The following is a 26,901-nucleotide window of genomic DNA, read 5'->3' as shown; positions in this document are numbered from 1 at the left end:
GAGACCAGCCTGGCCAACATGGCAAAATCCCATCTCTACTAAAAATACAAAAATTAGCCGGCGTGGTGGCAGGTGCCTGTAATCCCAGCTACTCGGGAGGCTGAGGCAGGAGAATTGCTTGAACCTGGGAGGCAGAGGTTGCAGCGAGCCAAGATTGTGCCACTGCCGCCAGCCTGGAAAACAGAGTGAGACTCTGTCTCAAAATACATAAATAAATAAAAAATAGCTTTTATTTTGAGCCAGGAAATTACTTACCCACACACGTAATTTTCTGTTTTGGAATAGTTTTAGATCTACAGAAAACCTCTGAGGATAAGTTGGCGAGTTTTCACATGGCCCACGCCCAGTTTCCCCTACTATTAACATCCTACATCAATATGGTACGTTTCTCGCAATTAATGAACCAAGATTGATACATGACTATTAACTGAAGTCCCTACTTCGTTAAGATTTCCATAGTTTTTAATGTGTTTTAACTTGTGTTCCAGGAACTGAGTAGCTCAGATTATAGGCGTGCACCACCACATTCAGATAATTTTTAAAATTTTTTGGAGAGATGGGATCTCACTATGTTGCTCAGGCTAGTCTCCAACTCCTGGGCTCAAGGCATCCTCCTACCTCAGCCTTCTAAAGTGCTGGGATTATAGGCATGAGCCACTGCATCCAGCCTCCTTTTTTTTTTTGAGACGGAGTCTTGCTCTGTCACCCAGGCTGGAGTGCAGTGGCACAATCTCGGCTCACTGCAAGCTCCGCCTCCTGGGTTCAAGCAATTCTCTGCCTCAGCCTCCTGAGTAGCTGAGGTTACTGGTGCCCGCCACCACACACAGCTAATTTTTTGTATTTTTTAGTAGAGACAGGGTTTCACCATCTTGGCCAGGCTGGTCTCGAACTCCTGACCTTGCAATCCACCCGCCTTGGCCTCCCAAAGTGCTGGGATTACAGGCATGAGCCACCACACCCAGTCTCCAGCCTCCTTATTTTTTTTTTTTTTAAATGATCTTGACAGTTTTGAGGAATACTAATCAGGTATTCTGTAGAATACCCCTCAGTTGAATTTGTCTGATATTTTTCTTATGACCACAGAGGTAAAGTGCCCTTCTCATCACATGGTAGGAAGGGTGCGCACTATCCTCGTGGCTTAATATTGATGTTAACTTATTTACTTATTTATTTATTTTTTTGAGATGGAGTCTTACTCTGTTGCCCAGGCTGGAGTGCAGTAGTGCAATCTCGACTCACTGCAACCTCCGCTTCCTGGGTTCAAGAGATTCTCCTGCCTCAGTCTCCCTAGTAGCTGGGATTACAGGCGCCTGCCACCATGCCCAGCTAATTTTTTTGTATTTTTGGTAGAGACGGGGTTTCGCCACGTTGGCCAGGCTGGTCTCGAACTCCTGACCTCAAGTGATCCACTTGCCTCCGCCTCCCAAAGTGCTGGGATTACAGGTGTGAGCCACTGAGCCCGGCTGATGTTAACTTTGATCATCTGTCTGAGACAGTGTTTGTCAGGTATTATCTAATATAAAGCCCACCCCCACCCTCTTCCACTACCACTTCCATACTGCTCTCTTTTGGAAGGATGTCACTATGGGCAACTCACACTTAAGGAGTAGGGAGCTAAGCTCTCCATCCTTGAAGTATCTACGTAAATGATTTCAAAATCTGCACAGGAGATTTCTCTCCATTTTCCCCATTTATTTATATTTAGCAATTACTTTTCTTTTTCTTTCTTTTTTTTTTTTTTCTGAGATGGAGTCTCCCTCTGTCGCCAGGCTGGAGTGCAGTGGCATGATCTTGGCTCACTGCAACCTCTGCCTCCTGGGTTCCAGCGATTCTCCTGCCTCAGCTTCCCTGGTAGCTGGGACTACAGGCATGCACCACCATGCCAGGCTAATTTTGTATTTTTAGTAGAGACTGGGTTTCACCATGTTGGCCAGGCTAGTCTCGAACTCCTGACCTCAGGTGATCCTCCCGCCTCAGCCTCTCAAAGTGGTGAGATTACAGGCGTGAGCCACTGCGCCTGGCAATTTTATGTTTTTAACCTGCACACGAACAGAGGTAGAGATGAAACGAGGATATAGTGCAAAACGTAAAAGACAAACACTGCAGGTAGTTTTCTCTTCACTCCGCCCTCTAGCTCCCCACCCAGGGCTACCACAGGTAGCCAGTTTTTTGCACCCTCTAGGGAGATAGCTTAGGCATTTACAAACATGTACAAATATATTTTTTGGTTTCCTTTTTGTTCCCAAATGGTAACTTACTAGATGCACTGATTTGGAGTCTTGGGGGGTTTTTCTGTGTGTGGACTTTTTATTTTTCAATTTTAAAGATGGGGTCTCACTGTGTTGGCCAGATTGGTCTCAAACTTCTGAGTTCACGTGATCCTCCAGCCTCGGACTCCCAAAATGCGAGGATTACAGACGTGAGCCACCATGCCCAACCGGTTATTTTTGTTATTTATTTCTTTATTAGATCAGGTTTGATTTTAGATGCAGGGGGTCCATTTGCATGTTTGTTACATGGGTGTACCGGGTCCTGGTGGGGACTGGGCTCCCAGTGCGCCCATTCTATTCTTATTTTTTAAGCTCAGTGAGACATCAGGGAGGTCGCTGCTTGTCGCCGCCGCTGGATGGAGCCTTGCCGGATCTCCCGGGCTCTGCAGCCCCTCGCCGGTCCCTGATGCTCGGCTCCTCGCGGGGGCGCCCCACTCCGGCTTCTGTGATGTCAGCGCCGGAACCTGGAATCCCGGCTCCGCGAGGGAAGGCCGGGGAGGCGGCGGCGGCGGCTGGAGAGGGTCCTCGGCAGCCTCTGAGGAGCGCGGGGCGCAGCCATGAGCGAGTCCAGCGCCAGTGCGCTCCCGCCTGGCAGGCCCAGCTGGCAGCCGGCGGTCCATCCAGGTAGGGCGGCAGGGAGCGCGCGCGGGGACGGTGCCCCTGGGGTCCGAGGGCGCACGGAGGGAGCCGGGTGCTAGAGGCGCGGCCTGGCCGCTGTTCCCTCCCACCCCCGGCGCCGGGTGCTCCCGGCTCTGGGGAACAGCAGGTGGGAAGGAGATCTTCCTTATTCCTGCTCTCTCCGCAAACGCGTCCTCATCCAATCCAGTGGAAGCCAGCCGGGCCAAAAGGACACTAGAATTGCAGTCTGGACCGTGGTGGGTTTGTCTTCCAGCTGTTGACCGATACAGTCTTTCAATAGCCTCATCTGTTAAATGAAAGCATTGCGAGCACCCCCTCCACGCCTAACATTCTGGTATGAGGTGCCTGCCTCCCAGGCATTTCAGCCTTCACATACAGTTAGACCAACTTGAAACCGAATTCTGCCTTGTCTGTTTATTGCTGTGGGACCTTTGGTAAGTGGCTTGCCTTCTCTGAGCCTCAGATCCTTCATCAGTAAAATGGGAATAGAATGGTGCGGGGATTAGCTGAGAATCCTGTGATGTGTCTAGCACAGTGCCTGGCATTGTGGCCAGACAGTCACAATAAATGGTAGCCAGCCAAGTATTATAATCTTTTGTGTTGGGTAGAATTACAGTAAAGTATACAGCTCCATGAATTTCTACAGAAATATGTACTACCGCTGCCCAGTCAGGATAAAAAAGTTGCCAGCACTCAGGCAGGGTTCCTTGTAGCATTTGGAGCTTACGAATCTTGTCCTGAACAAAACACAAGACCCTGCTGTAAAGTTTTATCTGCAATGTTTTCTCTTTTTCAATCTTAGAATAGAGATTTAATGAATCCAAGGATGTAGGGGCAAGCGTGGTGGCTCATGCCTGTAATCCCAGCACTTTGGGAGGCTGAGGCGGGTGGATCACGAGGTCAGGAGTTTAAGACCAGCCTGGCCAAGATGGTGAAACCCCATCTCTACTAAAAATACAAAAATTAGCCGGGTGTGCTGGTGGGTGCCTGTAATCCTAGCTACTCGGGAGGCTGAGGCAGAGAATAGCTTGAACCTGGGAGGCAGAGGTTGCAGTGAGCCGAGATCGCACCACTGCACTCCAGCCTGGGCGACAGAGCAAGACTGTCTCAAAAAAAAAAAAAAAAAAAAAAAAAAAAAAACAAAAACAGAAACCAAGGATGTAGAATAAAACATGAGTATAGATTTGGGCATTGAGGCCTTCAAATTGGATTGTTCCCAATATCCAGAAGAAAAAAAAAATTTAGAAGAGACCCAAATCAGAAACAAAAGTTGGGGTGGATTCAATGCGAATTATTTTCTAGCTCAATATTAATACTGCTCATGTCAGCTGAATTTCAGCCTTTCAGTAATAGCTAGTCAAGTATTTTTTTAGTTGGTTCCTATTGATCGTCATCTTATTTTAGCGGAATCCATTATATTGAAGATGTCAAGTTCCTCATTTCCCATACAAAGAATGTGAGATTCATCTTTCTTGAATCTTTGCTAAGTGTTTAAGGGGACTTTTGGCATCTTTTCAGGAGGACTATAATTGGGTCCTCTAACTAAAAAGTCTCCTATGCCCCTTAGATAGATGAGATTTTTTTTTTTTGACCTTGTACCCACCAACATTGGTGGGAGGCTCAGAAGGGACTGTTTTTTAACTTTGTAGCACTTTCTAAACAGTGACCTGTTGTATGGGCATTATAGGACAGTCTGTGGGGTGGGGTGGGGGATGGGGGAGGTGACAAATGAGGTCTGGTTTAAAGAATGAGAAGTGTGACCAGGCATGGTGACTCATGCCTGTAATCCAGCACTTTGGGATGCTAAGGCGGGAGGATCACCTGAGCCCAGGAGTTTGAGGTTACAGTAAGCTATGATTGTGCCACTGGGCTCCAGCCTGAGTGACAGAACTAGACGCTGTCTCTAAAAAAAGAAAGAGAGATGTGTATCCTTCTAAATGATAAAACAGATCACTACCCCACTTACATAAAACTTTACAGTGGCTGGCCAGGCATGGTGGCTCACGCCTGTAATCCCAGCACTTTGGGAGTCCGAGGCGGTCAGATCACGAGGTCAGGAGATCAAGAGATCAAGACCATCCTGGCTAACACGTTGAAATCCTGTCTCTACTAAAAATACAAAAAATTAGCCAAGTGTGGTGGCACGCACCTGTAGTCCCAGCTACTCGGGAGGCTGAGGCAGGAGAATAGCTTGAACCCAGGAGGTGGAGGTTGCAGGGAGCCGAGATTGTGCCACCGTACTCCAGCCTGGGCGACAGAGTGAGACTCCGTCTCAAAAAAAAAAAAAAAACTAGATGAGTGTGGTGGCATGTGCCTGTAATCCCAGCTACTGGGGAGCTTGAGGCAGGAGAATCGCTTGAACCCGGAAGGCAGAGGTTACAGTGAGCCGAGATTGCACCACTGCAGTCTGCCTGGGTGACAGAGCTAGACTCTGTCTCAAAAACAAAAAAAAACAAAAAACAACTTTCCAGTGGCTTCTCACTGCTCTGAGAATAAACTCTAGGCTCTTCCATCGCAACCAACAGGACCTGGTGATTCGATCCCAGCCCCTCTTCCCAGGCCTTCATCACCTTGATCCTCCCTTAACCTATCCTGCTCCAGCTGCACTGGCTGCCTTCCTATTCCTCCAGCATACCAAGATTGTTTCTGCCTCAGGGCCTTTGCATCTACTGTTCTCTTCGCCTGGACTCCTCTTGGTTCTTTTTTTTTTTCCTTTGAGATGGAGTCTCGCTGTCGCCCAGGCTGGGGTGCAGTGGCGCGATCTCGGCTCACTGCAAGCTCCGTCTCCTGGGTTCACGCCATTCTCCTGCCTCAGCCTCCCAAGTAGCTGGGACTACAGGCATCCACCACCACGCCCGGCTAATTTTTTTGTATTTTTAGTAGAGACGGGGTTTCACCATCTTAGCCAGGATGGTCTCTGTCTCCTCGTGATCTGCCCGCCTCGGCCTCCCAAAATGCTGGGATTACAGGCGTGAGCCACTGTGCCTGGCCATAGAGCAGCCTCTTCCTTTTCCTGTTGGGTCTGTGCTCAAATGTCATGTCAGAGAGGCAGCCCTCTGGGGCGGTCTATCTGAGGGAAAGCACCCGTCTCTCTTCCTCTGACCAGTTAGTTACCTTGCTTATTCTTTCAAAGCTCTTACCACCACCTGAAGTCATCTGGTTTGGTTATTTTCTGGTTTAGTAGCAGTCTTTTTTTTTTTTTTTTTTACGGAGACTCACTCTGTTGCCCAGGCTGGAGTGCAGTGGTGCGATCTCGGCTTACCACAACATCCGCCTCCCAGGTTCAAGTGATTCTCCTGCCTCAGCCTCCTGAGTAGCTGGGACTACAGGCACGTGCCACCATGCCCGGCTGATTTTTGTACTTTTAGTAGAAACGGGGTTTCACTATGTTGGCCAGGCTGGTCTTGAACTCCTGACATCAAGTGATCCACCCACCTCGGCCTCCCAAAGTACTGGGATTACAGGCATGAGCCACGGTGCCAGGCTGGTAGCAGTCTTTCCTAGAATGTGGATGCCTTGGAAAACAGGGTCTTTGTCTTGTTTCCCTAGAACCTAGAATGACATCTGACACAGCAGATGCTACATCTATTGTAAATGAATAAATGAATGAATGAAAGAAGTGTCCTTGCAGCCACACTGGCAGCTGTAACATAGTAGTTATAAATCTAGACTCTGGAGTCTCAAGAGCAAATGTCATTGCCCTCTCCTCCAGCCTCCTCAAGGGGCACTCAGTGAAAGAACCTGGAAGGGCCCTGATGTGACTGTGGCTGGACTGACCTGACTGCCAGATGGTGGGACTTGGTGTGGAGCAGGGACTACTTGGAATGGTAGAGGCAAAACTCAACAGCCCCTGGAGCTGCTCTTGTGGTGGAGCTGGACCCTGATTCTAGCTGGACCTTTTTTTTAAGAGACAGTGTTTCCTTCTGCAGTCTCAAACTCCCAGCCTTGATTGATCCTCCTGCCTTGGCCTCCCAAAGTGCTGGGACTACAGGTGCATGCAACCACATCTGGCTAATTTTCTTGAGTTTTAGTAGAGACTGGGTCTCGTTATGTTGTCCAGGCTGGTCCCGAACTCCTGAGCTCAATCGATCCTCCTGCCTTGGTCTCCCAAAGTGCGCCTACAGGCATGAGCCACCATACCCAGACCAGCTTTTGTATATTTTGTAGAGACAGAGTCTTGCTGTGTTGTCCAGGCTGGTCTCAAACTCCTGGGCTCAAGGGATCTTCTCGCCTTGGCCTCCCGGAGCACTTGATTACGGGGATGACTGCATGTGCTGTTGTGCCTATACTTTCTGGAGATATGTTATTAGGAATTTATGTAGTTGGCCGGGCACCATGTTTCACACCTGTAATCCCAGCACTCTGGGATGCCGAGGCGGGTGGATCACCTGAGGTCAGGAGTTCAAGACCAGCCTGGTCAACATGGTGAAACCCCGTCTCTACTAACAATACAAAAATTAGCTGAGTGTGGTGGCACATGCCTGTAGTCCCAGCTACTTGGGAAGCTGAGGCAGGAGAATGGCTTGATCCCGGGAGCAGAGGTTGCTTGCAGTGAGCCAAGATCATACCATTGCACTCCAGCCTGGGCAACAGAGCGAGACTCTGTCTCCAAAAAAAAAAAAAAAAAGGAATTTACGTAGTTGAACAACTATTCTTTGGACGTCTTTCAGTCCAGTAGACGGTGTTAAACTTGAAGACAAATAACCACATGACCTGTGGTATTTGTTTTTCCCTCTTATCTTCTAAGCCCATTCTTCCAGGTCGTTCATCACCTTTAAAGGCATCCCCAGAGTGAGGCAGGTCTGGACAGAGCTGAAGATTGCACAGGCCATTTGCAGGCTGGATTCGTTCTCTGGTGACCCACCCGTCTGACTCGAGTTATTTTTTTCCCATGTCTGGACAAGACTGACCTCTGCCCAGCAACTCAGGCCTGGATTAAGTCCAAGGGCCCTCAGTGGCTTTTTTTTGTTTGTTTTTTCAGGAAGTGAAGAATTTAGAGGAATAAAAGGCGGAAATAACTTTTCAGCCTCTGACCTTTGTCACAATCTGGTTTCCTTTTAAAGGAGCATTGTTTGGGTACGGAGCCACCTAGACCTTCTGATGCTCTGTCCCCACCCTTGGAGGAGGAGGAAGGGAAGAAAATGGGCCCTGAGGGATCACCACATACCAGGCCCTGGGGGTCTAGTGGCGAAGGAGGCAGGTGGGGTCTCTGCTTTCATGGAGCTTCTAGTCAAGCGAGACGCACTAAACAGTAAAGGGACAAATAGGATTATCAGAGGTAGCCCTAACTGCTGGGACAGAAACAAACAAGATGGTAAGATAGAGAACGAAGAGTGGCCTGCTCAGATGGGGTGGTCCAGAGGCCTCTCAGGGGAGGTGACTCCTTTTTATTTTATTTTTTTGAGATGGAACCTAGCTCTGTTGCCCAGGCCGAAGTGTAGTCGTGTGATCTTGGCTCACTGCAAACTCTGCCTCCTGGGTTCAAGCAATTTTTGTGCCTCAGCTTCCCGAGTAGCTGGGATTACAGGTGCCCACCACCATACCCGGCTAATTTTTGTATTTTTAGTAGAGACAAGGTTTCACCACATTGGCCAGGCTGGTCTCGAACTCCTGTCTCACATGTCCGTGTGAAGAGATCACCAAACAGGCTTTGTGTGAGCAACGTGGCTGTTTATTTCGCCTGGGTGCAGGTGGGTCCGAAAAAGGAGTCAGCAAAGGGTGGTGGGATTATCATTGGTTCTTACAGGTTTTGGGATAGGCGGTGGAGTTAAGAGCAATGTTTTGGGGGCAGGGAGTGGATCTCACAAAGTACATTCTCAAGGGTGGGGAGAATTACAAAGAAACTTCTTAAGGGTGGGAGAGATTGTAAAGAACCTTCTTAAGAGTGGGGCAGATTACAAAGTACATTGATCAGTTAGGGTGGGGCAGAAACAGATCACAATGGTGGAATGTCATCAGTTGAGGCTGTTTTCACTTCTGTGGATCTTCAGTTGCTTCAGGCCATCTGGATGTATATGTGCAGGTCACTGGGATATGATGGCTTAGCTTGGACTCAGAGGCCTGACATTCCTGTCTTCTTATGTTAATAAGAAAAATAAAACAAAATAGTGGTAAAGTGTTGGGGCGGCGAAAATTTTTGGGGGTGGTATGGAGAGATAATGGGTGATGTTTCTTAGGGCTGCTTTGAGCGGGATTAGGGGCGGCGTGGGAACCTACAGTGGGAGAGATTCAACTGAAGAAAGATTTTGGGGTAAGGGGTGATATTGTGGGGTTGTTAGAGGGAGCATTTGTTGTATAGAATTATTGGTGATGGCCTGGATACGGTTTTGTATGAATTGAGAAACTAAACAGAAGACACAAGCTCCGAATAAGAGAAGGAGAAAAACAGCTATTAAAGGACTAAGAATTGGGAGGACCCAGGACATCCAATTAAGAGAGTGCCCAAGGGGGTTCAGCATAATTATTTGCTCGGTCGGCAAGTTTTTGGGCTCTATCCTTGAGTTTTTTTATGTTGTCATATACCAGGCCAGATTGATTTAGGTAAAAACAACACTCTTCATTTAAAAATATACAGAGTCCTCTTTTTTCAGCAATGAGTAAATTGAGGCCTCGGTGATTTTGGAGGAAAGAGAAATGCAAAGCAGCAATTGTTTCTTATTTATTTATTTATTTACTTATTTTTTTAATTACACTTTAAGTTCTAGGGTACATGTGCACAATGTGCAGGTTTGTTACATATGTATACATGTGCCATGTTGGTGTGCTGCACCCATTAACTCGTCATTTACATTAGGTATATCTCCTAATGCTATCCCTCCCCCCTCCCCCCACCCCACAACAGGCCCCGGTGTGTGATGTTCCCCTTCCTGTGTCCAACTGTTTTAATTGTTCAATTCCCACCTATGAGTGACAACATGCGGTGTTTGGTTTTTTGTCCTTGTGATAGTTTGCTGAGAATGATGGTTTCCAGCTTCATCCATGTTGCCACAAAGGACATGAACTCATCCTTTTTTATGGCTGCATAGTATTCCGTGATGTACATGTGCCACATTTTCTTAATCCAGTCTATCATTGATGGACATTTGGGTTGGTTCCAAGTCTTTGCTATCGTGACTAGTGCCACAGTAAACATACATGTGCATGTGTCTTTATAGCAGCATGATTTATAATCCTTTGGGTATATACCCAGTAATGGGATGGCCGGGTCAAATGGTATTTCTAGTTCTAGATCCCTGAAGAATCCCCACACTATCTTCCACAATGATTGAACCAGTTTACAGTCCCACCAACAGTGTAAAAGTGTTCCTATTTCTGGCACCAGAGTTGGGGAGTTTTAAGAGGTTTAGCAGCCTGGCCATCAGTACCTACAATGGTTATGGAGGCAAGGGAAACCGGCCCTTGAAAAGAGGGTAATGTGGAGTGGGTAGCCTGTGTATTGATTAAGAAGGGGACAGACTTACTCTCCACTGTAAGAGTTACCCAAAGCATCCATGATGGTCCAGGAGGCTTCTGAGGTGATTGGGCAGCATCAGTCTTCAGCCGCTAAGCCAAGAAGATCTGGGAAGGAGTCAGGGATCCTTGGGCCAGAGTTCCAGGGGCTCTGGGAGTGGCTGCTGGGTGAGTTGGACAGACCGATTTCCACTGGGTCCCTCACAGATGGGACACGGCTTAGGAGGAATCCTGGGCTGCGGGCATTCCTTGGCCCAGTGGCCAGATTTCCAGCACTTGGAGCAAGATCCTGGGGGAGGCGGCCCTGGAGGAACGCCTGGCCACTGCGGTTCAGATGTTTTGAAGTTCTCGTGTGCTGGAGATGTGGCTGGGGTTTCTCTCACAGTGGAGGCAAGTAATTGCAACTCAGAAATACGTTGCTACTTGGCTGCATCTACTCTATTATTGTACACCTTGAAAGTGAGGTTAATTAGGTCCTGTTGTGGGGTTTGAGGGCTGGAATCTAATTTTTTGAGCTTTTTCTAATGTCAGGAGCGGACTGGGTAATAAAATGCATATTGAGAATAAGATGGCCTTCCTCTGGGGTCTAGGACAGTAAAGTGTCTAACGGTTGTTGCCAAATGTGCCATGAACTGGGCTGGGTTTTTATATTTGATAAAAAAGAGCCTAAGTGCTAACTGATTTGGGAGTGGTCAGATAAAGAAAAAAGGAGTATTAACCTTGACTATGCCTTTAACTCCAGCCACCTCTTTAAGAGGAAATTGTTGGGCAGGTGGGGGAGGGCTAGTTGCAGAATGAATCTGTAAGCCAGATCGGGTGTGAGGAGGGAAGGTGACAGAAAGATTCTAGGGTTGGGGAGCAGAGGCTGAGGAAGAATTGGGACCTGGCTCGGCCTGGCAAGGAGCAGCCTGGGGAGAAGGGGAGAGGTCAGATGAGTCTCTAGAAAAGAAGGATTCAAAGGACTCAGAGCTTGGGGTGGAGACTGAAGGAACAGACAGGAGAGAAAGAAGAAAGATTTTGGATGAGTTGCATTGGGAGCAGAGACTAGGGAGGAGCAATGTGTAAAAGAATGCTTGGACGTCAGGCATCTCAGACCATTTCCCATTTTTCTTCAAAAATTATCTAGATCTTGTAGGAATTCGCCCATTTTTCAACAAAAATTATCTAGATCTTGTAGGATAGACAAATCGAAAGTGCCATTCTCTGGCCACTTGGAACTACTGTCGAGTTTGTATTGGGGCCAAGTGGTATTGCAGAAGAAAATAAGGCATTTAAGTTTTAGGTCAGGTGCGATTTGAAGAGGTTTTAAGTTCTTGAGAACACAGGCTAAGGGAGAAGAAGGGGGAATGGAGGGTGGAAGGTTGCCCATAGTGAAGGACGTTAAGTTTAAAGAGAAAGGTAGAGACACGGAGAAGGGGGTGGGTGAGCAGCCAAAGCAGGCGTCTCCACAGTTGACTTGCCACCAAGGGAATGTGGGTGAATGACCAAGGCAGGCGTCCCTGCAGTGATCAGACACCAGTGAATTGTGGGTGAATAATCAGACAGGCATCCCCACAGTGATTAAACACCAAGGGAAGACTGTCTTCCCAAGTCCGTGACTGGTGCTGGAGTTTTGCCTCCACGGATAAAATGTGTCTCTTTTGTCTCTATTAGAGAGGAAAAAGAACTGGAATTGGAACAACAGGGAGATTGAAGGGTAGCAAGAGAGGCCGGAGAAGAGTGAAAAGACTGCTTATCGGATTTGAAATTGGTGAGATGTTCCTTGGGCTGGTTGGTCTGAGGACCTGAGGTCATAGGTGGATCTCCTCACGGAGTGAGGGTGAGGACAGGGGACCGGTCTCCCGAAGGAGTCCTCCCGTCCCGGGTTTTGGCACCAAATGTGTCACGTGTCTGTGTGAAGAGACCACCAAACAGGCAGGCCATCTGGATGTATATGCACAGGTCACTGGGGATATGATGGCTTAGCTTGGGCTCAGAGGCCTGACACTGACCTCAAGTGATCAGCCTGCCTCGGCCTTGCAAAGTGCTGGGATTACAGGTGTGAGCCACTGTGCCCAGCCTTTTTATTTTTTGAGATAGTGTCTCACTCTTTCACCCAGACTGGAGTGCAGTGGTGTAATCTTGGCTCACTGCAACCTCTGACTCCTGGATTCAAGTGATTCTCCTGTCTTAGACCCCCAAGTAGCTGGGATTACAGGCGCCCACCACCACACCCAGCTAATTTTTGTATTTTTAGTAGACAGGGTTTTGCCATGTTGGCCAGGCTGGTCTCCAACTCCTGACCTCAGGTGATCCACCCGCCTCTGGCCTCCAAAGTGCTGGGATTGAGCCACTGTACCCGGCCACCGCACCCGGCCTCAGGCACTGTTTTGAGCCAAGGATCTGCAAACAACTCCTGTGCCAAATCCAGCCTTTTTTTTTTTTTTTTGAGACGAAGTCTCGCTCTGTCACCCAGGCTGGAGTGTAGTGGCGCGATTTCGGCTCACCACAAGCTCTGCCTCCCAGGTTCATGCCATTCTTCTGCCTCAGCCTCCCGAGTAGCTGGGACTACAGGCGCCTGCCACTATGCCTGGCTAGTTTTTTTTTTTTTGTATTTTAGTAGAGGCGGGGTTTCACCGTGTTAGCCAGGGTGGTCTCGATCTCCTGACCTCATGATCCGCCTGCCTTGGCCTCCCAAAGTGCTGGGATTACAAGCGTGAGCCACCACGCACGGACTTTTTTTAAATTTTTTTTTTTGAGACAGAGTCTCGCTCTGTCGCCCACACTGGAATACAGTGGTGCCATCTCAGCTCACTGCAACCTCCGCCTCCTGGGTTCAAGCAATTCTGTGCCTCAGCCTCCCAAGTAGCTGGGATTACAGGCACCCGCTACAACGCTCGGCTAATTGTTTTGTATTTTTGGTAGAGACTGGGTTTCACATCTTGGCCAGGCTGGTTTTGAACTCCTGTCTTCGTGATCCACCCGCCTTGGCCTCGCAAAGTGCTGGGTTTACAGGCGTGAGCACCGGGCCTGGTCAACCTTTTTTTTTGTAAATAAACCTTCAGTAGAACACAGCCATGCCCATTTGTTTATGGATTATCTGTGGCTGCTTTCCTGCTACAAGGACAAACCTGAGTAATTGCGAATAGTACATTCTTACCTCTTTACAGAAAATGTTTGCTGACCTCTGTTCTAAGCACGTTACATATGATTGCCATCTAATCCTCAGGACAGCTATAGGAGGTAGGAACCGCTGTCCGCATTTTACATGTGGGAAAACCGAGGCACGGAATGGTCAAGAAACTTGCCAGGTTATGCAGGCGGCAAGTGAGGCTGGGGTCTAAATCCAGGCAGGGTGGGTTGGGAAACTGTGCTCTTAACTGCCAGGCCTTGCCACCTTCTCGGACAGACAGAATCACAGTAACTGCCCCACAGACACTCAACCAGATGCTCCACGGGCATGAAAAGCAGGGGCTTGAGTTCCAGGCCCGGCAGCAGCCCTGATGATGGAGTTAGTCACTGCTCTTGAAGGCTGTTTGCTCATCTGTTTGTAAAGCCTTAGACCCAGCCAGTCACCGGCCCCACCCGGGTGCCAGTTGGCGTGACTCATGCAGTTTCTCCTGACACTACTGTTACAAAGTCTAGCAGATCCGGGAGGCTACCAGGGCCTCTGGCTCCTCCCCTCTCAGACTAAGCTCTGGGCTGCCGTGAATGAGGCCCCTCTACGCTGTATTTATTTATTTATTTTGAGACAGTGTCTCTCTCTGTCGGCTAGGCTGGAGTGCATTGCTTCGATCACAGCTCACTGCAGCCTTGACCTTCCAGGCTCAAGCGATCCTCCTACCTCAGCCAAAAAAATGTTTTATTTTTTTGTAGAGACAGGGTCTCACTATGGTGCCCAGGTTGGTCTTGAACTCCTGGGTTCAAGCAATCCTCCCGCCTCATCCTCTCAAAGTGTCGGGATTATAGGCGTGAGCCACTGCATCCAGCCAGTCATATTTCAATTGCTTAATAGTCCCATGTGGCCAGTGGCCACTGTATTGGACAGTGCAGATATGGAGCATGCCCTTCATTGCCAAAGCCCAACAAAGGGTGAGCCACCATGCCCTGACTTATTTTTCTCTGTGCACTTATCAGCATCTGAAATACATTGTTTTTACTTGTTTAATGTCTGTCTCCTCCAAATAGAATGTAAGTTTCATAAAAGCAGGGAAATGGTGTGTGGTGTTCAAGGCTATGTTGCAGTCCTAGAACAGTGCTTGAGTGGTGATAGTTGCTCAGTAATTGTTTCTGAGTGACTGAGTGGTGGGTGAATAAGTGAATGGATGGATGGGTGGGTGGTCTTTCCAGGGGCAGGGCAGTGATCAGCCCCTGGCTTTGGAGGGCTTCTTGCACTTGATTGACATGTCATAGCAGCTTCAACTAGAGTCCGGGGACTTTTTTTTTTTTTTTGGGACAGAGTCTTGCCCTGTCACCCAGGCTGGAGTGTGCAGTGGTGCGATCTCAGCTCACTGCAAGCTCCGCCTCCCGAGTTCACGCCATTCTCCTGCCTCAGCCTCCCGAGTAGCTGGGACTACAGGTGCCCGCCACCACGCCTGGCTAATTTTTTTGTATTTTTAGTACAGACGGGGTTTCACCGTGTTAGCCAGGATAGTCTCCATCTCCTGACCTCGTGATCCGCCTGCCTCGGCCTCTCAAAATTCTGGGATTACAGGCGTGTAATCGCGAAGGCGATTGGCCGTGAGCCACCACGCCCGGCCGAGTCTGGGCTTTATGAGTTCTTGGGTTAAGACCCTTTGGTAGCTGTAAGCACAGATTATCTGGACACCCTACCTCCACTTAACATCCAAAATAAAAACAATTTAGCCAGGCATGGTGGCTCACGCCTATAATCCCAGCACTTTGGGATGCCGAGGCAAGTGGATCATTTGAGGCCAAGAGTTTGAGAGCAGCCTGGCCAGCATGATGAAATCTCGGCTCTACTAAAAATACAAAAATTTAGCCAGGCGTGGTGGCACACGCCTGTAATCCCAGCTACTTGGGAGGCTGAGGCAGGAGAATTGCTTGAACCCAGGAGGCAGAGGTTGCAGTGAGCTGAGATTGCACCACTGCACTCCAGCCTGGGTGACAGAGCAAGACTCTGTCTCAAAAGGAAAAACAAAAAATAAAAACAATTCAAGTGAAAAGAAGTCTATAATGTTCTGAGATTGATACCTACATCGACTTACTGGTAATATCAAATTGTGTGTGCGTGCATGACATTTTATCATTTCATGAAAAAAAAAAGCAAAGCACATTTCTAATAGGGCTGGTTTGTGTAAAGTACCTGAAATAGGAAGAATGTGATATATGGTCAACATCTCAGTCAATATTTTTTGCCAGCTTTTTTTACCCTTTAAATTATTTTTGTTCCGGGTGTGGTGGCTCACCCCTGTCATTTCAATACTTTGGGAGGTGGAAGCAGGTGCATTGCTTGGGTCCAGGAGTTTGAGACCAGTCTGGGCAATATGGTAAAACCCCATCTCTACAAAAAATACAAAACATTAACCAGGTGTGGTGGCGCACACCTGTAGTCCCAGCTACTTGGGAGACTGAGGCCGGAGGATTGCTTGAGCCTGGGAGGCAGAGTGAGTGGAAATGGCACCACTGCACTCTACCGTGGGTGACAGAGTGAGATCCTGTCTCAAAAACAAAACATAAAACAACAAAACGTTTTGTATTGTGAAAAAAAATACATCATTCATATAGAAAAGAATAATATTCAAGGCTTAAATTCCTAAAATCTTTTACTCATTTTTTTGACATCCTTGCTTTCCTGGTATGTAAAGTACTTTGGTTGGCTTGGTGGGTGATCTAACGTATCTTGTATCCTCAGGACGAAATTCATTCATTCCTGAATTATTTATTCATTCAACTTAGGAGTTATTTATTAAGCAACTGTCCTGCACCAGGCTCTGTGCTAGACCCTGGTAATTCAGCAGTGACAGAAAGAGACAAGCTCCCTGCCTTCATAGAGGTTGTAGAGTCAGAGACAACACACAGGTAAACAATTAAAAAGGACAGACTAGGCTGAGTGTGGTGGTTCACACCTATAATCCCAGCACTTTGGGAGGCTGAGGCAGGAGGATCACTTGAGCCCAGAAGTTCGAGGCTAGCCTGGGCAACATAACGAGACCTCATCTCTACTAAAATATATGTATATTAACTGGGTGTAGTGGTGCACACCTGTGGTCCCAGCTACTCAGGAGGCTGAGGCGAGGAGTATTGCCTGAGCCTGGGAGATCAAGGCTGCAGTGAGCTATGATGGTACCACTGCACTCCAGCCTGGGCAACAGAGCAAAACCTTGTATTAAACAAACAACACAAAAAGGATGGAGTAGTAACATGGGTGAGTGAGTGTGGTGGAGTGGGCACTTAGGAGCTATGTGGTGTTTGAAGGAGTGAGCAAAAAGCTCATCAAAGCACAGAGCAAGTCTTCATCTTCTCCAGAGTCCCAACCTCCAGTCTGGAGTCTGGCACAGAGAGAGGATCCACGCAAGTTGTCAAACAGAATTAATTCCCATAGCAGCTGGTGAGAGGCCCGGACCCAGTGACCTACAAGGTCCCTTTTTACCCAGAGTTTCCATGACACTTTGTGTGGGAAAGAAACCCCTGCTGTGAACTCAGCACCAAATACGGTTGGGCAAGTTTCTTGGCTAGAACGCGGGGGAAGCTGGTGGTGGTTTTAGTGCCATTTAGATCATACTTGGCTGGTGCCCACATCCTGGGAGGGTTCATGCCTGTTGGTAGGATGTGGTGTCCTGTGGGAAAAGTTGCCAAGAAAGGACCTCAGGATGCTCTCCAGATGTACCTGCCTCTGCCACTGCTCATTCCCTCATTCTTCAGATGGAGGGCCGCTCTTTTTTTTTTTTTTTTTTTTTTTGAGATGGAGTTTCGCTGTTGTTGTCCAGGCTGGAGTGTGATGGAGTGATCTCGGCTCACTACAACCCCCGCCGCCTGGGTTCAATTGATTCTCCTGCCTCAGCCTCCCAAGTAGTGGGATTACAGGCATGTATCACCATGCCCGGCTAATTTTGTATTTTTTTAGTAGAGACGGGCTTTCACCATGTTGGTCAGGCTGGTCTTGAACTTCTGACCTCAGGTAATCCACCCGCCTTGGCCTCCCAAAGTGCTGGGATTACAGGTGTGAGCCACAGTGCCCAGCCTGGATGCAGGGCCTTCCATGAGCAAGACACCGCTTTTAAGCCTCGGAGAGACTTTGTCCTTAACCCAGAAGAATAGTATATGGCAGAAAAATTGGCTATGCCTGGCCCTGCTCCCTCACGTCTCCTGGAATTACCCAGTCATCCTCCCACCTAAGTAATAATCTCCTAATTGCTGAAATCTGGCTCCAGTGACCAAGAAGTTCTAGGCATTCTTAGATAGAGGCACCCCGATATCTGAAATATGCTACCCACTCCTGTGCAGATGGTCAACAGCAGTCCACGCTGACCACAGGACTATAGTGGCCATCCCAACAGCAAGGCCCTTGGCTGGACCAGTTCCGTAGAATGTCTGATAATAACTGTAATGAGACTATCTTATTCTTTAAGGATGAGAAGGACATCAAGGCTCTAAGTGTTGAAATGACCTGCGGTAAAACCAGGAGTCTGTCTTGACACTCAAGCCTTGGGCAAGTCACCATGCCTGGGCCTCAGTTTCCCTGTTGGGAAGCCACAGCAGGCCAGGGGTGGTGGCTTATGCCTGTAATCCCAGCTCTTTGGGAGGCTAAGGTGGGAGGATCACTTGAGCCCAGGAGTTTGAGACCAGCCTAGGCAACAAAGCAAGACTCTGTCTCTACTAAAAACTGAAAAAAAAAAAAAAAAAAAAAAAAAAAATTAGCCAGGTGTAGTGGTGTGCATCTGTAGTCCCAGCTATTTGGGAGGCTGAGGTGGGAGGACCGCTTGAGCCCAGGAGTTCAGGGTACACTCCAGCCTGGGCAATAGAGCAAGACCCTGTCTCAAAAAAAATAAAAAATACCAGGGCAGTGAAGCCCTCTGTGCTTACCTCTGCAGGTTGGCGTGAGAAATGAGGTGACGTCATGCTGGGAAAAGTGTGTGTTCCTATATGCAAACAAGAGGAGGTGGATCCTAGTTATAAAAATAATGATGCCTGTGTTCAAAGACATGGTCATGACATTTTTTGTTTGAAGTTGAGGAACTTCCCTGGAGTGTCTAAAGAGGAAAAGTCAGAACAGTTCTTCCTGGGAGGGGGTAGGTGGTGTATGAAAAACAGGATAATTACCTAATTGATTTGTATGGAATTTTATTTTTATTTTTATTTATTTATTTATATATATTTTTTGAGATGGAGTCTTGCTCTGTTGCCCAGGTTGGAGTGCAGTGGCGTGTTCTCGGCTCACTGCAACCTTCACCTCCTGGGTTCAAGCAATTCTCCTGCCTCAGCCTCCTGAGTAGCTGGGATTACAGGCGCCCGCCACCATGCCTGGCTAATTTTTGTATTTTTAATAGAGATGCAGTTTCACCATGTTGGCCAGGCTGGTCTTGAACTCATGACCCCAAGTGATCCACCTGCCTCAGCCTCCCAAAGTGCTGGGATTACAGGCATGAGCCACCGTGCCCAGCTTATATGGTATTTTAACATTTACAAAGCACTTTTAAATCCATGGCCCCCTGAATTTTTTCATGATGAAGACTACAGCTTTGGGGTCTGATAAACCTGTGATGGGTTCCTAGTTCCAACACTTACTGTGTGAGCAAGCAACACTCACTAATTGTCTGAGCCTCAGTTATTAATTTGTAATAAGGAGATAATTCTTTTGTTTGTCTTTTGTCTTTTTTTTTTTTTTTTTTCTTGGAGTCGGAGTCTTGTTATGTTGACCAGGCTGGTCTTGAATTCCTGGGCTCAAGCAGTCCTCCTGCTTTAGCCTCCCAAAGTAGCTGAGACCGTGCTGGCACAATGGGGATAATTCTCTCCAAAGAGTAGTTTGGAGTATTAAGTGTGATGATGCATGTTAAATACTTTATTTTATTTATTTATTTTCTGAGACGGAGTCTCGCTCTGTCGCCCGGGCTGGAGTGCAGTGGCGCGATGTCTGCTCACTGCAAGCTCTGCCTCCCGGGTTCACGCCATTCTTCTGCCTCAGCCTTCCGAGTAGCTGGGACTACACAGGCACCCACCACCATGCCCGGCTAATTTTTTGTATTTTTAGTAGAGACGGGGTTTCACCATGTTAGCAGGATGGTCTCGATCTGACCTCGTAATCCACCCGCCTCGGCCTCCCAAAGTGCTGGCATTATAGGCGTGAGCCACCACGCCCGGCCCTCATGTTAAATACTTTAAATAGCCTGGTACAAGGTAGGCAAGTACTCAATAAATCTTAGCCAGTGTTGTTCATGTTGTTTGCAACTCCTTCCTCACCATCGTGCTGATGAGGCCCATGGTATTAAATCCTCCATTCCCGAGATGAGAAAAACGTGACTCTGAGGCAGCTGTGGTCTCTCCTGGGGTGGCTTGGCTGGTGGGTGACAGGCCAGTGTTTTAAACCAACCCAGGCTCCAGCCTGGGGCCCCTGACCCCACAGCTGTTGAATATTCAGTAGGTCCATGCTGTTCTATATTCAAAGACCTTTGTTTGTGGTTAATAATAGCTCTTTGTTTCTGCTAGCGGGAGAGTAGCCTCCATGCAGGGCGTAGACCCTTTTCCTTTTCAGGGGCCACACCCACCCTACTCATATTGGCTCTGGGGAGCCACTGCCACTAATGGAAGTGTGTCATATCCTCAGGGTGTGCCAGGCAGGGAGGTAGAAGGGTGGGTGAGGCTCGTAGACTTGCACATGGCAATTGGCAGGGCCCCAGCCACGTGTCCGTGTGTCATCTACAGTGGGGACAGCTGCTCCATTGTGTCTGAACTTGCCCATCTGAGAAAGGCAAAGATTACAGTGTCAGAGCCAGGCCTTGATCGGTCCCCACCTGGCCCTGCCCCTGCCCATCCTCATCCGGTTGGTGCCTTTATGGAGCCCTGTGTGTGCCAAGCACTGCCTGGGACCTTCTATCCATGTGATCCCCTTTAATGTTCATAAACAGGCTGTGTAGCAAGTCCTGACCCCAGCCTTGCCCTTGCAGCCTCCAGGGTGGCCTTTTTTTTTTTTTTTTTTTTTTTTTTTTTTGAGATGGAGTTTCGCTCATGTTGTCCAGGCTGGAGTGCAATGGCACGATCTCGGCTCACTGCAACCTCCGCCTCCTGGGTTCGATCCTAAATAGCTGGGATTACAGGCATGAGCCAGCGTGCCCGGCTAATTTTGTATTTTTAGTAGAGACAGGGTTTCTCCATGTTGGTCAGGCTAGTCTTGAACTCCCAACCTCAGGTGATCCCCTCGCCTTGGCCTCCCAAAGTGCTGGAATTACAGGCGTGAGCCACCGTGCCCGGCCCAGGGTGACATTTTAAAACGCAGTCAAAGCACGACATCCCAAGGTCCTGCCACAGCCTGCAAAGCCCGACTTGGTTCGACCCCAGCCACCCCTCTGACTTCAGCGTTTCCATTCTCCCTGTCCTAAATACCTATTGTTGCTCAACACACGGCTCCAAACGTGCTGGCTTAAGCCATGTTATTATTTGTGCTGATTCTGTGCATCAGGGATGATGCAGGGCACAGGGGAGCTGCCTGGGATGTCTGCTGGGGCTGGAGTGCCCAAGGTGGCCACATCACGGCGATGCCTGGTGAAGATGCCCCAGGGTTTTTTTTTTTTCTTTCGTTTTGCTTTTTTGAGACGAAGTCTTGCTCTGTCACTCAGGCTGGAGTGCAGCGGTCCAATTTTGGCTCACTGCAACCTCTGCCTCCCAGGTTCAAGCTATTCTCATACCTCAGCCTCTTGAGTAGCTGGGATTATAGGCATGTGCCACCACGCCCAGCTAATTTTTTTTTGTATTTTTAGTAGAGATGGGATTTCACCATGTTGGCTAGGCTGGTCTTGAACTCCCCATGTCAGGTGATCCGCCTGGCTCGGCCTCCCAAAGTGCTGGGATTACAGGTGTGAGCCACCGTGCCTGGCTGTCCCAGGGGGTTGAAGACACGAGCCTGGGGCCTTGGTTCTTGCAGTCACCCAGGTTGTTGGTTCTTTTTGTAGGCTTAGGGGCTCTTCCTCTCCACCTCGTTGTCCTAGGTAGTTGGACTTCCTACCAGGCGACCCTGGCCCAAGAACACAGAAGTGGCTACTGCAAGGCCCTCTTATGACTTTGGGCTGGAAATGGCAGAGCATTACTTCCACTGAGTCCTTTGGTTAAAGCAAGCACAGATCCTGTGCAGATTCAAGGAGGGGACCACGCAGAGGGCCAGTGTGACTCATTGGAGGTCACCAATGGAACCGCCTACCAGATTCTTGCTCATTAACTCTTCCTCCAACCTGTCACACACACTCCTGCCTCTGGGCCTTTCCACTTACGGGTTCCCTCTGCCTGGGGTGCTTTTCCCAAAATATTAAGGGGGTCTCACCCCTTCCCTTCATTCAGCCTCAGCCAAATGTCACCTTTAAAGAGAGACTGAGATCGTGCGCCACTGCACTCCAGCCTGGGTGACAGCGCGAGACTCCGTCTCAAGAAAAAAGAGAGACCATACCTGACCCCACCTTATCAAAAACAGTTCATCCCCCGTCATATCACCTCTGTCCCCTGACACCACTCTGTTCTTTTTTTTTTTTTTTCATTGCACTTATCTCTTCCTGGCATAATATTTACTACCTGTTTATTATTTGATATCCCTCTCCCCCATCTCAGAATATAACTGCCACGTGAGTAGGGCACTTGCCTTGTTCATTGCAGTTCCCTTAGCTCCGGATATGACACATGGTAGATAGAGTTGTTGAATGAATATTTGCGATGTGGAAACTGAGGCTTAGAAAGGTTAAGTAACTTTCACAAAGACACACAGCTAATAAGTGACAGAGTGGGGATCCAAACTCAAGCATTTAGCATCGATGATGAAGCCATAGAAGCTTTGCTGCATAGGGGTAATTGCTTAGGTAATTATGGCTGCCTATCCCCTCTTCTCCTTGAGTCCTATCTGTCTCTACTCAGAGTGAACTTCCTGCAACTAAAATCTTATCAGGGATAAAACCCATCTTGAAGGCAGCTTCCCTCCCCTTCAGCAGAAAGCCGACCTGCCTTAGCCTGCTGCCCAAGACACAGCAAAGCTTGGCTTCTAGCTCTGGCCTGATATAGAAACGATAAGGGTTTTGCTGTCAACCCTGACTTTGTCTGCAGTGCGCCCAATCACCAGCTCTCTAAATGCAAGCAAATTAGGAATGTCATTCATTCTGAGTGTGTGTGGTTAGCAGGGCGGTCAAGCTGGCTGAAGACTGGTCTGGAGTGGCCTCAGCTGGGACGGTCATCTCACAGTCTCATCTCCCAGCAGGCTAGCTCAGGCTTGTTCTGGCTGGGCTCCAGAGAGAAGCAGAAGTCTGTAAGACCTCCTAAGGCTGGGCTTAGAGCTGGCCCAGCATCACTTCTGCTGTGTTCTGTTGGTCCAAGCAGATCAGGAGGCCAGCCCAGATCCCATGAATATGTGTGAAGCTCTTAACACCATGCCTGACACACAGGAAATGCTATTATTATTGTTGTTGATATTGTTGCCATGCATTTGCATAGTATACTTTATGCTTTTTAGAGTTTTATTGAATACATTCCTATACCCTACACTGTGGGAGGAAGTTGGAGCAAATATTACTAGCCCCATTTGATGAATATTTAAAATATTTAAAACTTTGGGCAAGTTTAGATAACTTTCCCAAGGCCATGCTTTTAGCTAGTGTCTGCAGCCAAACACTGGAAATCAGATATTGTGCAATTTAAAGCATGTCTGCAAACGCATCTGCAGAAAGTGCACCCATCTGCAGATGATTTCATTGTCCTGAGCACCACTGTGGTAAATAAAATAAGATCAAAATGCTGTCGTCACCGACCCAGGCTAGTAACTATCTGCAAGGTTCAGTGATGATGTGCAAGATCCAAGTTTCCTGCTAGGCTTACGAACTCACTGGAGTGAATCATGGCTTTCTTTTCTTTTACGTAGAGAACCTCTCTCTAGACTCCAGTTGCTTCTCCTCTCCACCTGTGAACTTCCTCCAAGAATTGCCAAGCTACCGGTCCATTGCACGCAGGAGAACGACTGTCCGTTCCCGGGACAAGCAAAGCGGCACTTTGCTAAAGCCAACTGACTTTTACAGCTCCCAGCTGGAGGACAGAATCGCTGAAAACCTCAGCAGCCAATCCCTTCGAAATTATGCACTGAACATCTCTGAGAAGCGGAGATTAAGGTTTGTTCACTAGCCACCTGGAACCTGCATTGTGTATGTTATGGCCCAGAGGTATGTTTTGTGCATGAAATGCATTTCCTGAAGAGCTCATATAATTAAAATTTTATTCCTTAGGGTAAGGTAAGCCTGTTTGACAAAGATACCCGAACTTTCTTCTCCACTCCTACTGCTTCACTTGACTAGCCTTAAAAAAAAAAAAAAAAAAAAAAGATATCCAAACATACTCAACATATTAGAAGTTTCTTTCTAGGCCGGGCACGGTGGCTCATGCTTGTAATCCCAGCACTTTGGGAGGCCGAGATGGGCGGATCACAAGGTCAGGAGATCGAGACCATCCTGGCTAACACAGTGAAACCCCATCTCTACTAAAAATACAAAAAATTAGCCGGGCGTGGTGGTGGGCACCTGTAGTCCCAGCTACTCAGGAGGCTGAGGCAGGAGAATGGCGTGAACCCAGGAGGCAGAGGTTGTGGTAAGCCGAGGTGGCACCACTGCACTCCAGCCTGGGGAACAGAGCGAGACTCCGTCTCAAAATAAAAAAAAAAAAAAGAAGAAGAAGTTTCCTTCTTTCTTTTTCCTTTCCTTTTTTTTTTTTTTTGAGACGGAGTCTCGCTCTTGTTGCCCAGGCTGGAGTGCAGTGGCACAATCTCGGCTCACCGCAACCTCTGCCTCCCAGGTTCAAGCAATTCTCCTGCCTCAGTCTCCCGAGTAGCTGGGATTACAGACATGTGCCACCGTGCCCAGCTAATTTTGTGTTTTTAGTAGAGACGGGGTTTCGCCATGTTGGCCACGCTGGTCTCGAACTCCTGACCTCAGGTGATCCGCCCGCCTCGGCCTCCCAAAGTGCTGGGATTACAGGCATGAGCCACTGTGTATGGCAGAAGTTTATTTCTTGCTAGCATAAAGTACTAGGTTCAGGTCAGTGGGGGACTTTGCAGCCATTCAGGGGCCCAGGCTCTTTCCATCTTGTGGCTCTGCATACCCCTAAAACCTCATTTTTGTCTGCAACCAAGCAGTACAAAAAGAAAGAGTTTGGAGTATGAGTATACTAGTTAGCTACGCAGAATAAATCACCCCACAACTGAGTAGCCTAAAACAATAGTTTCTCAAGTCTACCAGTCAGCTGGACAAATCCTTCTAGTTTCAGTTGGGCTGAATCTTTATCCATAGTCGGCTGTGGTTGGGGAGATGGCTCTGCTGATCCAGGTTGGGGATCAGCTGGCTGTAAGCTGGTCTGGGGTGGCTTCAGCTGGGATGATCACATGGTATCATCAGGATAGCTCGGGTTTGTTTGCATGGCAACAGCTGGAGCCCAAGAGAGGATCAGAAGCCTGCAAAACCTCCTGAGACTAGGCTTAGAACCAGCTCAGCTTCCCTCCTACTGCAGTCTGTGGTCTAACCAGATCACAGTCCAGATTCAATGGGTGGGAAGAGATTCCTCCCGCTAATGGAAAGAGCTGTTTATAAAGTCACATGGCCACGAGGCATTCACACATTCATTGAGTAATCGGGAGTTTTGGGAGTGGGTTAAGGGCCAAGTCTGAAAGGTGCACATATCTCTTTTCTTTACATTTCTACCAGAGAGAATTTAGCCACATGGTCATACCTAACTGCCAGGGAGGCTGGGAAGTGTCTCCAGCTAGTGCCAGAGAAGGGGAGAATGGATTTGGGTGGTAGCTTGCCATCTCCCCCATTCTTGAAGAATTTAAAACATAATTTTCCCATTGACCTGATTAATGGCAGAGGTGGTTATTTCTGCTTAACTCTCGAATTACTCCCCCCCACAGGGTCAGTAGCATAAATGCATTAGAAGGGTTGGGCAAAGTGGCTCGTGCCTGTAATCACAGCACTTTGAGAGGCTGAGGCAGGAGGATTGCTTGAGACCAGGAGTTCCAGACCAGCCTGGGCAGCATAGCAAGACCCTGTCTTTGCAAAATAAATAAATAAATACATAAATAAATAAATAATAGAAAAATTAGCTGAGTGTGGTGATGTGTGCCTATAGGCCCAGCTACTCAGAAGGCTGAGGCAGGTGTATCACTCAAGCCCAGGACTAGGAGGGCTGCAGTGAGCTATGATTGTGCCACTACCCTCCAGCCTGGGTGACAGAGTAAGATCCTGTCTCTATGAAAAAAATAGCAAAACAAAATAACACATTGGATGATACACTGTGCCTTGTAGGTTTGAGAATATGTTATCTTTGGTTTTATTTTTAATTTGGGTGGTCTTGTATTCTCAAAAAATATTGAGACTTTGTAAATGTATTTTAGCTGGCACAATGGCTCATACCTGTAGTCCCAGCAATGTGGGAGGCTGAAGCAGGTGGATCGCTTGAGCTCAGGAGTTTGTGACCAGCCTGGGCAATGTGGTGAAACCCTGTTTCTACTAAAATTACAAAATTTAGCTGGGCATGGTGGTGCACTCCTGTAGTCTCAGCTACTCAGGAGGATCACCTGAGCCCAGGAGGTTGAGGCTACAGCAAGCCAAGATGGTGCCACTGCACTTCAGTCTGGGTGACAAAGCGAGACGTTGTCTCAAAAACAAACAAACAAAAAAAATATTTTAGTGCTCCCTTTGGCAGCACGTATACTAAAATTGGAGTGATACAGAGAAAATTAGCATGGCCTCTGAGGAAGAATGACACACAAATTCATGAAGCATTCCATATATAAATTTATTTAAAAATCAAATAAATAAATAATGTATTTTATTTCCCACTCTTTCAGATTCACAGATTTTGAATTCTTATAAACTACTACTGCTCTATACCAAACTCTGCCACACCTGAGAGAGAGACATATTTTCTTCCATCAAGGGACTTCCAGGCTCACTGGAAAAATGAAACTAACAGACTCATGAGAGCAGGAACCATGTCTATCTGGTTTACCAGTGAATCCCTAGAAAGTGGCAAAGAAGGCTGGGTGCAGTGGCTCACGCCTGTAATCCCAGCATTTTGAGAGGCCAAGGCGGGTGGATCACCTGAGGTCAGGAGTTCGAGAACAGCCTGGCCAACATGGTGAAACCTCATCTCTACTAAAAATAGAAAAATTAGCCAGGCGTGGTGGCGGGCACCTGTTATCCCAGCTACTCGTGAGGCTGAGGCAGGAGAATCGCTTGAACCCAGGAGGTGGAGGTTGTAGTGAGCCAAGATCGTGCCACTGCACTCCAGCCTGGGTGACAGAGCGAGACTCCGTCTAAAAAAAAAAAAAAAAAAACAAAGAAAGTGGCAAAGAAAAGGACACAGGAAGGACCAT

The 26,901-nt window shown here is 48.0% G+C and overlaps 1 protein-coding gene and 1 non-coding gene across 4 annotated transcripts in view; both read left to right on the top strand.

Moving 5' to 3' along the window:
• Positions 1 to 2,703: 2,703 nt before the first annotated feature.
• The window catches only part of TMC7 (transmembrane channel like 7), a 74,005-nt gene continuing 49,807 nt past the window's right edge, over positions 2,704 to 26,901 (top strand). For all 3 annotated transcript variants that reach the window (XM_030798354.1, XM_003266089.3, XM_012497125.1), the window contains exons 1-2: positions 2,704 to 2,894; positions 23,404 to 23,647. In XM_030798354.1, coding sequence (XP_030654214.1) covers positions 2,828 to 2,894; positions 23,404 to 23,647 — 311 coding nt within the window. In that variant the 5' untranslated portion in view covers positions 2,704 to 2,827. The remainder of the gene's footprint in view (positions 2,895 to 23,403; positions 23,648 to 26,901) is intronic.
• On the top strand, positions 26,213 to 26,319 carry LOC115831305. The gene has a single exon (XR_004026828.1). It is a non-coding gene; the product is annotated as a U6 spliceosomal RNA (small nuclear RNA).

This window comes from Nomascus leucogenys, chromosome 18 (assembly GCF_006542625.1).
Source record: "Nomascus leucogenys isolate Asia chromosome 18, Asia_NLE_v1, whole genome shotgun sequence".
Lineage (NCBI taxonomy): Eukaryota > Metazoa > Chordata > Mammalia > Primates > Hylobatidae > Nomascus > Nomascus leucogenys.
The sequence above is the reverse complement of the archived record's forward strand: the minus strand, read 5'-3'. Positions and strand labels throughout refer to the sequence as shown.